Genomic DNA, 13,747 nt, shown 5'->3' with positions numbered 1-13,747 from the left:
AGGCGGGCAGGCAGGCAGGCAGGCAGGCAGGCAGGCAGGCAGGCGGGCAGCCAGGCAGGCAGGCGGGCAGCCAGGCAGGCAGGCAGGCACTATGCGCAATGCGTTTTTAACAGAATAGCATTGTTATTTTAAACGCGTTTTTTAAACAAGCCCTACACAAGCGAGCCGTTTTTAACAAAACAGAGTTGTTCAGGCATTCAACGCGAATGGGGACCACCTGAAACCCAAGGACCACTGGTTGGATGGATTTAGAGAATTAAAAAGAAAAAACCTTCTAAGGTATACTTCATATTTTAGATAGATAGACGCATCGCGATTGTGTTCTTAAAGGGACACTTCACCCTTTTTGCAAAAAAAATATATGTTAATGACATTTAGAAGCTTTAGAACACTTTCCTGGGGTTCTTTATGTGTGTAATATGTGGTTTTAGATATTTTAGATTGTAGCAGTGAGCCCAGTGTCTCTGATGTCATGGACACTGGTCTCACTTCCTCCCTGGACTACAATTCCCATAATACTTTGGTGCACTGCTGCTCCTTGTGGATAGGGGAGGGCTGTCTTACTGAGACAACATGTAGCCCTAGATGTAGTCCAGGAAGTAAGTGAGCCCAGTGTCCATGACATCAGAGACACCGGGCTCACTGCTACAATCTAAAATATCTAAAACCACATATTACACACATAAAGAACCCCAGGAATGTGTTCTAAAGCTTCTAAACGTCATTAACATATATTCTTTTGCAAAAAGGGTGAACTGTCCCTTTAACAGCGGTGCCTGCCCAGTGCCTAGTGCCTGGCTGACAGCCTGTCACTCAAGACGGCGGTGGGCCCGCCTCTAAGCGCAAAGGCCACGCCTCCTTGTTCTTTTGCGGCAGGATCTATAATCAAGCGGAAGGGACAGTCCACTGAGATGGTGATTGGTTGAAGAAAAGCACACCTCCATTTCAGAAGATAACTTCAAAATAAAGATATAGCAAAAAGCCATTTCATGACATCTTTAAACTAAAATGTCTAATCTTTGTAATTCTTTGTAGTCCTTTCAACCTTTTTTTTTAATGATGTTCTAATGTTCTAATTATGTAATAATTTATCATCTTCATCCTCATTCATTTTCAGTAGCTGTCACCAAATACTAGAGAAGCCTACTTAATGACCAAGTTCACCAATTAAAAGATGGGGAGAGAGAGGGGGAGAGGGAGGGAGAGAGAGAGAGAGGGGGGGAGAGGGAGAGGGATAGGGAGGGAGAGAGGGAGGGAGAGAGAGAGAGGGGGAGGGAGAGAGAGAGGCATAGGGAGAGAGAGAGAGAGAGAGAGAGAGGGAGAGATGGAGAGCTGAATTAGACATGCCAGATGTCAAGAGTTCATAAAGATGAATTACTGGGTTACTCTCAAAGGAATCCGTGTGGCATTAAGATGACTTTGAGGAGCTCATTTCTCTCACATCATTTTAACGATCAGGCACATTATTTACACCACATGGATTGTCTTTTGTCATGAATCATGATCGCAGTCAACACTGATCAACCTTTTGGTTAAAGACGGCTTATCTTAACATGAGCGACAGCAGATGGGCGCATCCACCAAACCCTTTGTTAAGGTCATGTCTATCACACGGAATGAACAACTGTACACTATCCCTAATATCCCTATTCAAAACAATTATAAAAGTAGCAGGTCTAATAATTATTTAATTATTGAAATTGATTTTTCTTTTCTGGCACAGGATGCAATATCCTCTACGCCAGACTCGACACAATTTAAACATTTCTTTAAAATGGTGGCATTATATAACTAGAAATGCACTCTGTCGAGGTGCCAACTTGCGCCTTACACACCAGTAGGCCATACATGGCCTACTTGTACACAAGCAGAGTGTGCAAACTTACTGCTACTAACTAATGTCTAATAAACTGCTGTTCTGACCCTATACCAACCTTGAAACGTACGTCAACAGCCAATAAGGGACCACCAGTCTCTCGAGGGGAGGCAACATGGAGGCAAGCTTTCCTGAGAAAGCGAAGCATAGCGGAAGCTTGCTAGGCTTCCGGGTACGTAACAGAAAGGGGACGTTTGGTAGGCCAATCAGAGGAGCGACTCCCTCTTTCACAGCGGCACTTGCTTTGGCAATGTAAACGTTTGTTTCCACATGCCAATAATAAAGCTCCCTTGGATTGAATTGATAAGTCCCGGAAAAGACACACTGTGATTGGCCGGTTTAGTCACTTGAGTGGCAGCGACGCAGTGTGCCTCCAGCCCTTCAGCTTGACTTCCTCCTCACGCTGTTGACGGGTCGCTCCAACGAACTGCAGCGACCAATGAGGCATCGATAGGTTTCAATATCTATGGGTGTTGCCGTGGGAGCCTCCTGATTGGCACACACGCACGCACACTACTTTTTTTTTTAACTTATCCCCATTACGCCGGCTGGCGGCTGGCGCATAGGGCAGCAACAAAGTTCCTCCACTTGCATCTGTCTTTGGCCATCCTCTCTATGGTCCCCCATAGCTCTGATGTTGTAGCTGGAGCTCCTTCTCCATCGTCCTACGCCATGTCGTTTTGGGCCTGCCTTTCTTTCTCTTTCCTTCTGGGGTCCAGTCAGTGTAAAGCGACTCTTGGGATTGCATTGATGTCCATTCTGAGCACATGGCCAATCCGGGTCCACCTGCGTTTGTTGATTATGCTGTGCATGTTGTCTTGTTGGGTGATGTTGAGGAGGTTATTGTTTGAGATGGTCTTGGGCCAGAATATGTGCAGGATCTTTCGCAGGCATGATGTGTGGAAGGTGGATATAGTTTATGGATGTCATTTTCTGTTGTTTTCCAGCATTCTGCGCCGTACAGTAGTGTTGAGAGTACGCAGCTTTACGCACACAGTAACTATAACAATAAATGTTGGGTCTGATGTTTTTGCATTTGAAGAGGAAATGACTATGATAATGGGGGTGATGAACAGGTCACATTGTTAATGATTAAATGATGACAGATGCACTTGTGTGATACACATCAGTCCAAGCCGACACCTCTGGCTAGTGGTTGCCATGCCGACCAAAAGAGGGTTACTGTGACCTCACACTGTGTTCTGGTCCCCGTGGAGACGCATCAGGCTAATGTGGCGAGAAATGTGACATTAGCTATCATTCTCTGCCTCAAAAAGACACACACACACACACACACACACACACACACACACACACACACACACACACACACACACACACACACACACACACACGGTAATCATGTATTTTCTGCCTTGAAGAATCAATTGACCTGAACAAGCAGTGGCTTGAGACACTACTTGAGACTGTCGCTGTCCTTATTTGACAGGGATGTCAAATGAGGACTTTGGTCCTTATTTGATATGTCACAGCAGTGAACAAAGGGCCCAAAATGTGAGAGAGTTATTTATTTATTTATTCTTCAATAGTGCCTAATATAAGAGACTGTGGGCTGTATTTTGCGTGGCCAAAGAGCATTGATCACGCCTCCAGGTCTTTAGTTTACTCAAGTTAGGTAATAAGACCTGGTACTTAAGACATACAAAATACAGCCCTGTGTGTGCTACTGAGCGGACCCGAGTTCTACTCACGTGAAACATGCTTGCATTGCTTAATAGATAATACTTTGATTTGACTGTCATCTCTGTTTCCGTAGGATCTCTTCAGTAAGTCAGACCCCTTTTTGGAAATATACCGCGTTAACGACGACGAGACGGAACAGCTTGTGCACAGAACGGAGGTAAAAGCCTCGGCACGCCGCCTCGCTTTATGTGTCTTCTAATCATTTTCCTGCAGCGCTCGGTTGCCCCTTTTCGCTGGAATAATCAGTGTTTGGTTTTTTTCCCCTCCGTTCACAGGTGATTAAAAACAACCTGAACCCGGTGTGGGAGCCCTTTAAAGTCTCTCTCATCTCTCTGTGTAGCTGTGATGAGGACAGGAAGCTCAAGGTGAGTGAACCATGGAGGACTTCTGGGCCTCTGCTGAGTTAAGGTCAGCCAGATCAAATGAACAAAAAGAACAGCATCTGTCATGATCGGCACAGCACAGTAAAATCCTCCACTAACGGTTTTACTGTGGAGGAAGAAAGCAATTCATATTCATATTCATGCTTTGCATGTAGGAAAGCATGCATATTAATGGTTTTCATTTCTTCTTTTTGCTCCCTTTTCGCCACAATTTAGTCGTTATGCCAACATATCCCCACCCCCCCCCCCAACACACACACACACACACACACACACACACACACACACACACACACACACACACACACACACACACACACACACACACACACACACACACACGTGTATTGTCGCTGCTGATCATCTAGCCTTTTCAATGACATTCCCAACATAGGGATGCCAGGTTGAAAGTCTTCAGTCAAATTGTACTGTATAAATGTTTAACCAATTAAAAATAATGAACAATTTCCTTTAACTAAATGATAACTATACTTTGGATAAATCTTTTCCCCATTTCCTGAAAAGTAACAGTTTTGGAGATCCAGCTTTCATTCCAACAGTGATGATATGTAAATGCCATGCCATGCTATGCTATTTCAAGACATCTCTCTGTGTGTAATCACATACAGTGCCTGGTCTGGGACTATGACTCCAGAGGGAAGCACGACTTCATTGGCGAGTTCTACGCCACCTTCAGGGAAATGCAGAAGCTCTCCAGCGGAAATAAGGTCAGTGAATGATGGTGGCAGACAAAGCACAGGGAGAGACCCTTACCCAGCCATGTGCATCACTAATGTACCACTCGCTGTACTCTAGAGAACTCCATCACAGACCAGGGCGGTGTCCTGCAGCTACTGAGATATGAGGAAGATGTATTGCCTGGTGAAGAAATGTCATAACGACATACTGTATTCCTGTGCCTTTTCAGGTGTCATGGGATTGCATCAATCCAAAATATAAACAGAAGAAGAAAAACTACAAAAACTCTGGAGTTGTCATCCTGAATGATCTTAAGGTAATTCCACCTGTAATTCTCTTGTCTTTTTTTAGTTTTTAGTTTTTTTTAACTAGAATTTTTTTTTGGTCATGCCACTTCTGTCGTGGCCTCTGCTCAGTAGGCCTATCTATAATACTGAAATAATTTGTTTTACATTTATATGATATGCCTGGGCACACTAATCAGTATACCAATATGTTTGCATGCGTAAATATGGTTATTTGCAGATTCGTACAGTTTATGAATATGTAAACATTGTGCTTCAAATGACTGTTTACAACCATGGGATTTGTCAAACATCTGACGCACCATCAAACAAGTGCACCATTTAGCAACCATTCATAACGGTGATTTATTCAGAAAAACACCACTTTTTTACGTATGTATTTTCTTTGTCTTGCAGCTCCACAGAATGCATTCCTTCCTCGACTACATCATGGGAGGGTGCCAGATCCACTTTACGGTACGGTACTTAACCCATTCTGACCTGAGATCAGATTCATACGAGGTTTCCACTGGACACACACTGGTCTGATGAACCCATTCTGACCTGAGATCAGATTCTAAAAATGTCAGTCGTTCTTCGATTTTTCAAAAATAGCAGACCTACAAGCTCGTAGCGCGCCACTCGGTGGCGCGCTATGCGCTTGTAGATCTGCTATTTTTCAATAGCTAAAGCATAACGTGATGCTAACACCAAAATGGGTTCCCGTTCAGAATGGGTTAAAGCAGCCCTTCAGTAACACATCAACAGTGGCCCTGAATGGGTATACGATTCATCCAACACACTCCAATTCTCTGCGTATTAAAAGCCGTCATCCGCGGTTAAGGTGTCGTTGGAGATAACTGGCATAGTTATTACAGTTGTTGTTGTTATAGCCTAATTTCACTTGCTAGTCCATTAAAAGGCTCTGTGCAGTCATTCAGACCGGCGTGTGTCATTAAATATTACATTCTCTAAATGTGAAAGATTACACATTGTTCAAATTGTTTTCCCCAGGCATTATATTAGTTAAATTAGTTTTTTTCTCCTCCCATATGCACCATACAGTATGTACACGTACAGACAGTTTTCAGCTGGAGGCTTTTTGGAATTAATTCAAATCTTTCTCTAACACTGGCCCTTTACTCCATGCCCTTCATGGTGCTGTCTTATTCCCATGGCAGATTACTGATGCAATGAATATTAACCCATTCTGACCTGAGATCAGATTCATACGAGGTTTCCACGGGACACACACTGGTCTGATTAACCCATTCTGACCTGAGATCAGATTCTAAAAATGTCAGTCGTTCTTCGAATTTTTCAACAAATAGCAGACCTACAAGCTCGTATCGCGCCACTCGGTGGCGCGATATGAGCTTGTAGATCTGCTATTTTTCAATAGCTAAAGCATAACATGATGCCAACACCAAAATGGGTGCCCGGTCAGAATGGGTTAATGATGACATCTACAATCTACATCTATGGTAGATTTAGTGCATTGCACTAGCTGCTTACAGTTCTGTGTATCCAACACTTGTTAGCTTGTGTCTCTCAGTAGGGAAATATTGTCTAATGCTATCCTTTAAAAAATAATCAATTTGCAAGTTACTTATTTTAATTTGCTAATTATACCATGGATGTTAATTTAATGTTGGAACACATCAACGAAATGCAAACTTGTTCTCCCCGTGTCTCCTAGGGTAGGGACACTCACGAAAAACATGCAGTAATCCTGGTCTCTAAACTGCCTCCCCCTTGTCAGCTGGGGCGCCTGATGGAGGGGAAAGGAACTGGTTGGAATAACGTGTTCCTTCCACGCGCTACGTCCAACCAGGGAAACTCCCCCCTGTCAGGTGAAAAGAAGTGGCTTGGACTCCTCATGCATTGAGAGAGTGAGCAAGGATTACATTAGACAATTGAAAATGGTGAAAAGATAATGGGTTCCGAAAATCATGGGATAACATTTTGAGAAAAAAAAAAAATAATAATAATAAAAATGGTGTTCTGAAAAGTTTTTCCACCAAAATCTTTTTTTATGTTTTATTGTGGCTTTCGCCTATATTTTATATTATATAAGGGATAGACGGGGGTAGGCAGGAAATGGGGAGAGATGTGGGGGGTGACATGCAGTGAAGGCTGTCGGGATCAGGAGTCGAACCCGCGGCACACTGCCGGACTGGATTACCAGCCAAGGCCCAGGCCTTTTTGCACCAATTTTGACCCCAATTCAATTCAAGACCGTTCCAACTGTTCTTATAAATTCAAATAAGATCTTAGAAGGTCTTCTAAGGTCTTACTCTTAACCATATGCGTGGTGGTTTAATTTATTCTGTCTATGATCTTTATGCGTACGATCCGTCCTAAATACACCCACATACAGGCCACTACAGTGTGAATATGCATTTCTTCAGAGGTCAGAATATTGTGGCCTGCAGAGCTACATGTGGATTGGTTTGGCGCTCAGTGCCTGAGGCCTCTTTATCTGTATTGAATAATGTCTAGGCCTCCAAAGCGTCATGGGAGTATTAAACGATTCTCTCATATCTCTGCTGTCGGGAAGAAACCACGTAACTCCATTCATGCATGCAATATAATAATATAAGAAACCACCTAACTCCATTTTAGGTTAGGTTAGGTTTTAGGTTCATTTTTCTGAAAATGAAAAATACAGAAAACCGTATATTTTGAAAACAAAGCAATGGGGGGTTTGTTATTTATAAGGTTTTCTTCATTTCCTGAAAAATGAACAGGTGGTTTCTCCCCCCGATTGCAGAGATGTGACATGATATGAGCACGCTGCAGGAAATTGACCAACATTATGTAAAAGGATTCGAGTTGTTGTTTTGTTGTTGTTTTTTATTATATGATTAAAATGATAGTCTATACAGTTAGTGCATACTAATGTTGTTAATGACTTTGGCAAATCTATTGGCTTCAAACAAATGAGTTTTATTAAATCAGTGACAGACGCTGAACTGGTGGACAGCTTGCATGGATGTGCTAGAAAGGGAAAGGAATTAAGGAACTACTTTCAGTGTTGACATCCAATCATAAATAATATGATATGATTATGAAACTTTATTCGTTTATTTGGTCGGGACATCAGTGTATATTGATGAACATTACATTAAAAATGTAAAGTGTAAATATACCAGATTTAGCAAGACTTGCTAATTTCCATCTGCAGTCCCCAGACATCAAACATCAAACAATACAAACAGGACTGACATACAGGACATACTAGCATACAAATACCTAGTACATTTCAAACGTAATAAGACTAGTAAGAATAAGAAATAAGAAAAGATTAAACTATTAGATAAAACTATTATTAGTGTAGGTTTACTCTAATAATCTCTCTAACACAGCATACAAAAGAAATACACCTACAATAATCATGAATGGTACGTTGCAGCTTTGGTTTTCAAGCAACCATTTTTTCAGATTGTATTTAAAAGAGGAAGATGTAGCACATTCCCTTAACTGAAGAGCTCACAAAGGATGGACCACCTTTTTGCCTATAGTTTTCATGTTTTCTTTGATCTTTCCTTTGATCAGGTGGCTATTGACTTCACGGCCTCCAACGGGGACCCCAGGAACAGCTGCTCATTGCACTACATCAACCCCTACCAGCCCAACGAGTACCTGAAGGCTCTGATCGCAGTGGGGGAGATCTGTCAGGACTACGACAGGTTGGTCAACCTCTCATCTCTCACTATAATGAGTACACACTTTTTTTTCATTCCATTTTTATTTCCATTTTCCTATCAATTATTTCTCACCTATTTATTTTTTTTGTTTTTATCGCATTCCTGATCAAATATTCCAATATTTCATTAATTGACAATTTACAATTTAGGCATTTAGCAGACGCTCTAAGCGACTTACATTAAGCAAAAAACAAAAGCATGGCATACATCACATAAAAAGTGAGTCCCTCAGATTTCTGCCTCGTTTGAACACAACTCGAGGGGGGGTCAGTGAAAACATTACACAACTGTGGATCCGTTTGTAGGATGTGCCAATGCCTGTGAAGGATATAGGCTTAATTGATTCGGCATTTCTGGAGTACTTGGTAATAAAAAGAGGGATCGCATTATTTTTTTTATTTTTATTTTTAGAGGCAGTTGTGAAGAGGTCAGCTCTAGATCTATTACTGATCTTGTCAATAGCCGAATTCAATTGCCGTTCAGTATACCCACGCTCTTTGAACTTGTGGGTCATAGTTTTTTGCTTGAAATTAGTCTCATTTTTGCAAATGCGTTTCAGTCTGCAGTACCGGCTGTAAGAAAGACTGTTTTTAAGAGGAAGGGGATGGTGGCTATCGGCTCTCAACAGACTGTTACGGTCTGTGGGCTTTGTATATAGATCTGTGTATAAGATGTCATCCTGACGGATGATCCATGTGTCTAGAAAGCTGACTCTATGGGGATCATAGTGCATGGTGAACTCCAAATGTTGGGAAGATGAATTTGGGGTGTAGGACTACTCCATCCTCGTTATGGATTGATTGACAGAGCTCGTAACTCCCACATTGCAGATGTGACAGCCAACAACTTAAGACTGCTGTCTTGAGCACGTCAGCATGTCAGGCTCACTGACTAAAGGGATTTAAAGGGGGCTCGTCGTAGAACCTATACAGGACTAACCCCAGGTCCCCAGATGGGACTGTTCAATCTGCAGGGGCCTGCACTCTCACCCACGTCAGCCAGCCGGACACTATAGGTCAACTGACCGTTGAAGGCTGTGTCCTGCTGCGGAGCCCAGCACACTTTTTCTTTTTATATTGGTAGGCTCAGAAAATGCACACAGAGTGGTATAGACTAGAGACTCCGTCTTGCCATCAGCCAACAGCCTCTCCTATACAACGCATAAGAACTGGTGTTGTTGTGATTATGTCCTTTTGTGTCTGATGTGTTTCTGTCCGTCTGTTTGATTACCGTTTGTTTATTTCACATGATGCTGCTGTAACGCAACAATTTCCCTGCAGGGATAAAAAAGTACATCTCATCTCATTCTCATTCTCATCTCAATCTCTTGAGAGAGCCCAGTTCTATTTAGTCACTAATGCTATTCTTTATTAATGCATGGGCTCTCTCTCTCTCTCTCTCTCGCCCATGCATCTTCTTTATTATTTTGTTATTAATCCTCTTTTATACGTTTTAAATATTTTAAAGGGAAACTGGAACTTTTAGACATACCCAAAGTATGTGCAGAGTTTGGGTTGTGTGGTGTGTGTGCATTGGTTTTGCTGAACATCCCAAACTAGTAGTAGCAACTACTAGGTGAATGAGTTTTATTCTTATTTTTAGTCTGCAAAGTATTTGCAGATTATTCATACGCGGGGATGTGTACAGTCAAAATATTAACAGACTTTGGCTTATTTGATATTGGTATGAGTAGTAATGTGATTGCATGTCGTTGAGACTTTAATTAAACGGGATGAGTTGGTACTGGTGTAGCTTAAGTCAGTCCACCTGGCGTGTTTACTCCGTGACATTGTGTCTAATGTTGGGTTTGAGGCACAAACGGAGGCAATAGATATCAGCATTATTGTTATTATTATTATAGTCGTCGTTCGTTGTCGGAGAGAGAGGGAGAGAGAGAGAGGCTCGCCTCATTCTCAATAGATTGTACAATAGGCATTAGAGTTACTGGTCTACCTTAACTCTTTTTTGCCAACTACGTAAATATCCCTATGGGACGTTTTATGCCAGCTACGTATATACCCGTACCCCCCCCCCCCCCACACCCCCCTTTACACCATATATGAAGCGGTTGAGCGGTTTTAACATTGGTCCGGTTGCTATAGGCAACACCTCAAAGTTCAAAGTAGGATGGTAAGAAATATATTCCCTAATTGGACATTATTCTGATAATATTCTCTGACTACCAGTAAGACGCGCAAACGCGGGAAGCGAACGCAGCTCGTACATATTTGGGTTTTTTTAAGATTTATTTTTAAGTTATTCTTTTTTTAAGTTAAGTTATTTTTAAGTTAAGTTTTTAACTTAGCCATAACCATATAAGGAGTCCCGAAAGCAGCTATACGTCCAAATATGGAGTGTGTTGCATCAATCACAAACAAATCACTCAGCTCCATATATGGGCACAAAGGGGACACACACACACACAGACAGACAGACATGATCTGCTAGGTCTCATAGTAAGTGCTCATTGCGTTCGCAACTAATGCCCAATATAAGATGCCATTTTTTACTATGCCGTCTGTGTCTCAAAGGAGAGCTGTGGAAAATTCAGAGACATGCCTACCAGTAGACCTCTATGGCCATTTAAAGAAGACTATGGGCTATAGAACGTAGAATCCCTATCGGCGATGTCATTGGTAGGCAGCAGGTTTCTGAATTCTCATTAGCCCGCCAATGGGACGCAGAGTGAGTAGAATTATGCCATGTTATAATGAGCATTGTTGAGGAATTATATGACGATATACTGTAGGGTTATGCATAGTATCTCATAAGCCTACAATGGGATCTAATCAATGGCTTGTGAAGGAACATAAAAAGAGGGGAGTCTGTGATGTAGACTGGTCCTAATCTGTTGAGAGCTTTAGTAGAAAGACTCTGGAAGATACAGGACGACTATAAATAACACCCATGTCGCCTGGTTCAGGGGTCACTCCCTTTGGTAAAGGGAAAAAGAACATGTGTATCCACTCAACAGATTTTCAAGCTCCATCCATTTTAAAGCACCTCAACACGGTGTACCGTTCTGCCCTAAGATGACCCATCTTAGACCCATCTTAACTGGTGACAGTTACGGTACCCATCATGGAACACTCTATGGGAACGCAGGCTTATCCTCTGTCTGAGAGGCGTGATAAGCACTGGTATTATGTTTGTCTCCACCAGGCCGAAGGCATGGGGAGAGAGTATGTTTTGCACTCCGTGTGTGTGTGTGTGTGTGTGTGTGTGTGTGTGTGTGTGTGTGTGTGTGTGTGTGTGTGTGTGTGTGTGTGTGTGTGTGTGTGTGTGTGCGCGTGTGCGTGTGCGTGTGCGTGTGCGTGTGTGTGCGCGTGTGCGTGTGCGTGTGCGTGTGCGTGTGCGTGTGCGTGTGCGTGTGCGTGTGCGTGTGCGTGCGTGCGTGCGTGCGTGCGTGCGTGCGTGCGTGCGTGCGTGCGTGCGTGCGTGCGGCCGGCCGTCCGTTCCGAAAAATGGAAGAACGACTGACATAGAAACATAGCTTTTTCAGAAAACTGTCAGGATGTAGAAGACATTTTTAGAAACTGATCTCAGGTCAGAATAAGAGGACATGCAGCGCAGCAGCAGCGATAGGGGCTAACAATGGCACACAAACAGAAATGAGTCATGTGACATGTCAGTACGCTACAGTATGTAGAGTCAAAGTTTAAACCAGAGGAGTGTGCGCAACTTTCAATGTGAGAAGAGAGAAGTGTTATTGTGATCACACCTTTTCTGTGAATTAAGATTCTTCTCACTCTCTAAATAGTCGAGATTAATTCTTTCTGTGTTGCATTGCTATTTTTTTGCTCTCGTGTCTCACAGTCATACACGTTTCTTAACACCACTGATTCTTAAATATCTGGGACAGTATTCTCATCTAACCATGGCGGCGGTGGCTCAGGGGTAGAGTGCCTGGATGGTAACCGCAATGTTGCCAGTTCGAACCCGGTGCTCCCCCAGAGTTACTGTCGAAGTGTCCTTGAGCAAGACACTGAACCCCTGATTGCTCCTGATGTGCTGGTTGGTGCCTTGCATGGTTTCCGCTGCCATCGGTGTATGAATGTGTGTGTGAATGGGGGAATGTAATGCACAATCTATGTAAAGCGCCTTGGATAAAGGCGCTATATAAATGCACCATTTACCATTTTAACTATAAATGCACCAAGTCTCTGTTCATACGTACGTCTGTAACCCACATAACTCGAGAACCGTTCGCCCCACCGACTTCAAATTTGACACACACGTTCTACTCCACCACAGGGGGTGCAGTGCCCGGTGTCGAGTCCGTCGGACCCACGGTTGTCCAGAACCGCCCCAAAAAAGGCCTCTGTCCCGTCTCTGGAGCTGTGTCCATATATGGAGCTGGCCTGTTCTGACATCATTCTGACATCTGCATAGACTCCATATTTGGTCATGCCTGACAAAGAACTCCATATATGGGCATAAAAGTGGCACTGACATAATAATCTGGGTGGGGCACGCATTTCCAACGGTCCAATCGTTTAAAGTAGCCGCTGTAGAGGCTCCAACGGGCATAGTGTGGGTTAATTGGTCTTGTTAATTAGTATGTTGTACTTTTCTGAGAAAAGATCCTGTCATCTGAGGGAACTAAGCCAAATGAGCAAATTAGCAGTCGGACATGCAATTTATGCAGATCCTCGTTACAGGCAGTGTCTGCCTAATTATAGCATCCAACAGATAACGGCAGAACCACTGAGAAATAGTAGCTCATGCGGCCCAATGCAGTTGCGTCATCTTTTTGGTGTTTACGTAGGCACTCTCTCAAGTGCCTCTTACATCCAAACATGCCTCTGGGTGAACTGCTACAGCGTGCGTGGGCAGCCCTTCCCCTCATATAAGCATGGATTACTATTCAGGTACCGATGTGGGCAAGCAAAGCTCTTACAGCATAGTGAATATCAGGTGATGTGGGATTCTAGCCCATTTTAGGCGGGAACCCCTTTTGGTGTTAGCATTATGTTATGCTTTAGCTATTGAAAAATAGCAGATCTACAAGCTCATAGCGCGCCACCGAGTGGCGCGCTACGAGCTTGTAGGTCTGCTGTTTTTGAAAAATCGAAGAACGACTGACATAGA

General features: G+C 43.1%; 1 protein-coding gene across 1 annotated transcript in view; it reads left to right on the top strand.

The window, feature by feature from the left end:
• The window catches only part of cpne7 (copine VII), a gene marked incomplete at both ends in the record, with an annotated part of 50,815 nt that overhangs the window by 21,864 nt on the left and 15,204 nt on the right, over positions 1 to 13,747 (top strand). The window contains 6 exons of the mRNA XM_080765705.1: positions 3,654 to 3,737; positions 3,856 to 3,945; positions 4,593 to 4,691; positions 4,892 to 4,978; positions 5,364 to 5,423; positions 8,505 to 8,638. Coding sequence (XP_080621831.1) covers positions 3,654 to 3,737; positions 3,856 to 3,945; positions 4,593 to 4,691; positions 4,892 to 4,978; positions 5,364 to 5,423; positions 8,505 to 8,638 — 554 coding nt within the window. The remainder of the gene's footprint in view (positions 1 to 3,653; positions 3,738 to 3,855; positions 3,946 to 4,592; positions 4,692 to 4,891; positions 4,979 to 5,363; positions 5,424 to 8,504; positions 8,639 to 13,747) is intronic.

The sequence above is a fragment of the Protomyctophum bolini genome (assembly GCF_963924005.1).
Source record: "Protomyctophum bolini genome assembly, chromosome: 1".
Taxonomy (NCBI): Eukaryota; Metazoa; Chordata; class Actinopteri; order Myctophiformes; family Myctophidae; genus Protomyctophum; species Protomyctophum bolini.
This window is presented reverse-complemented; position numbering and strand designations above follow the sequence as displayed.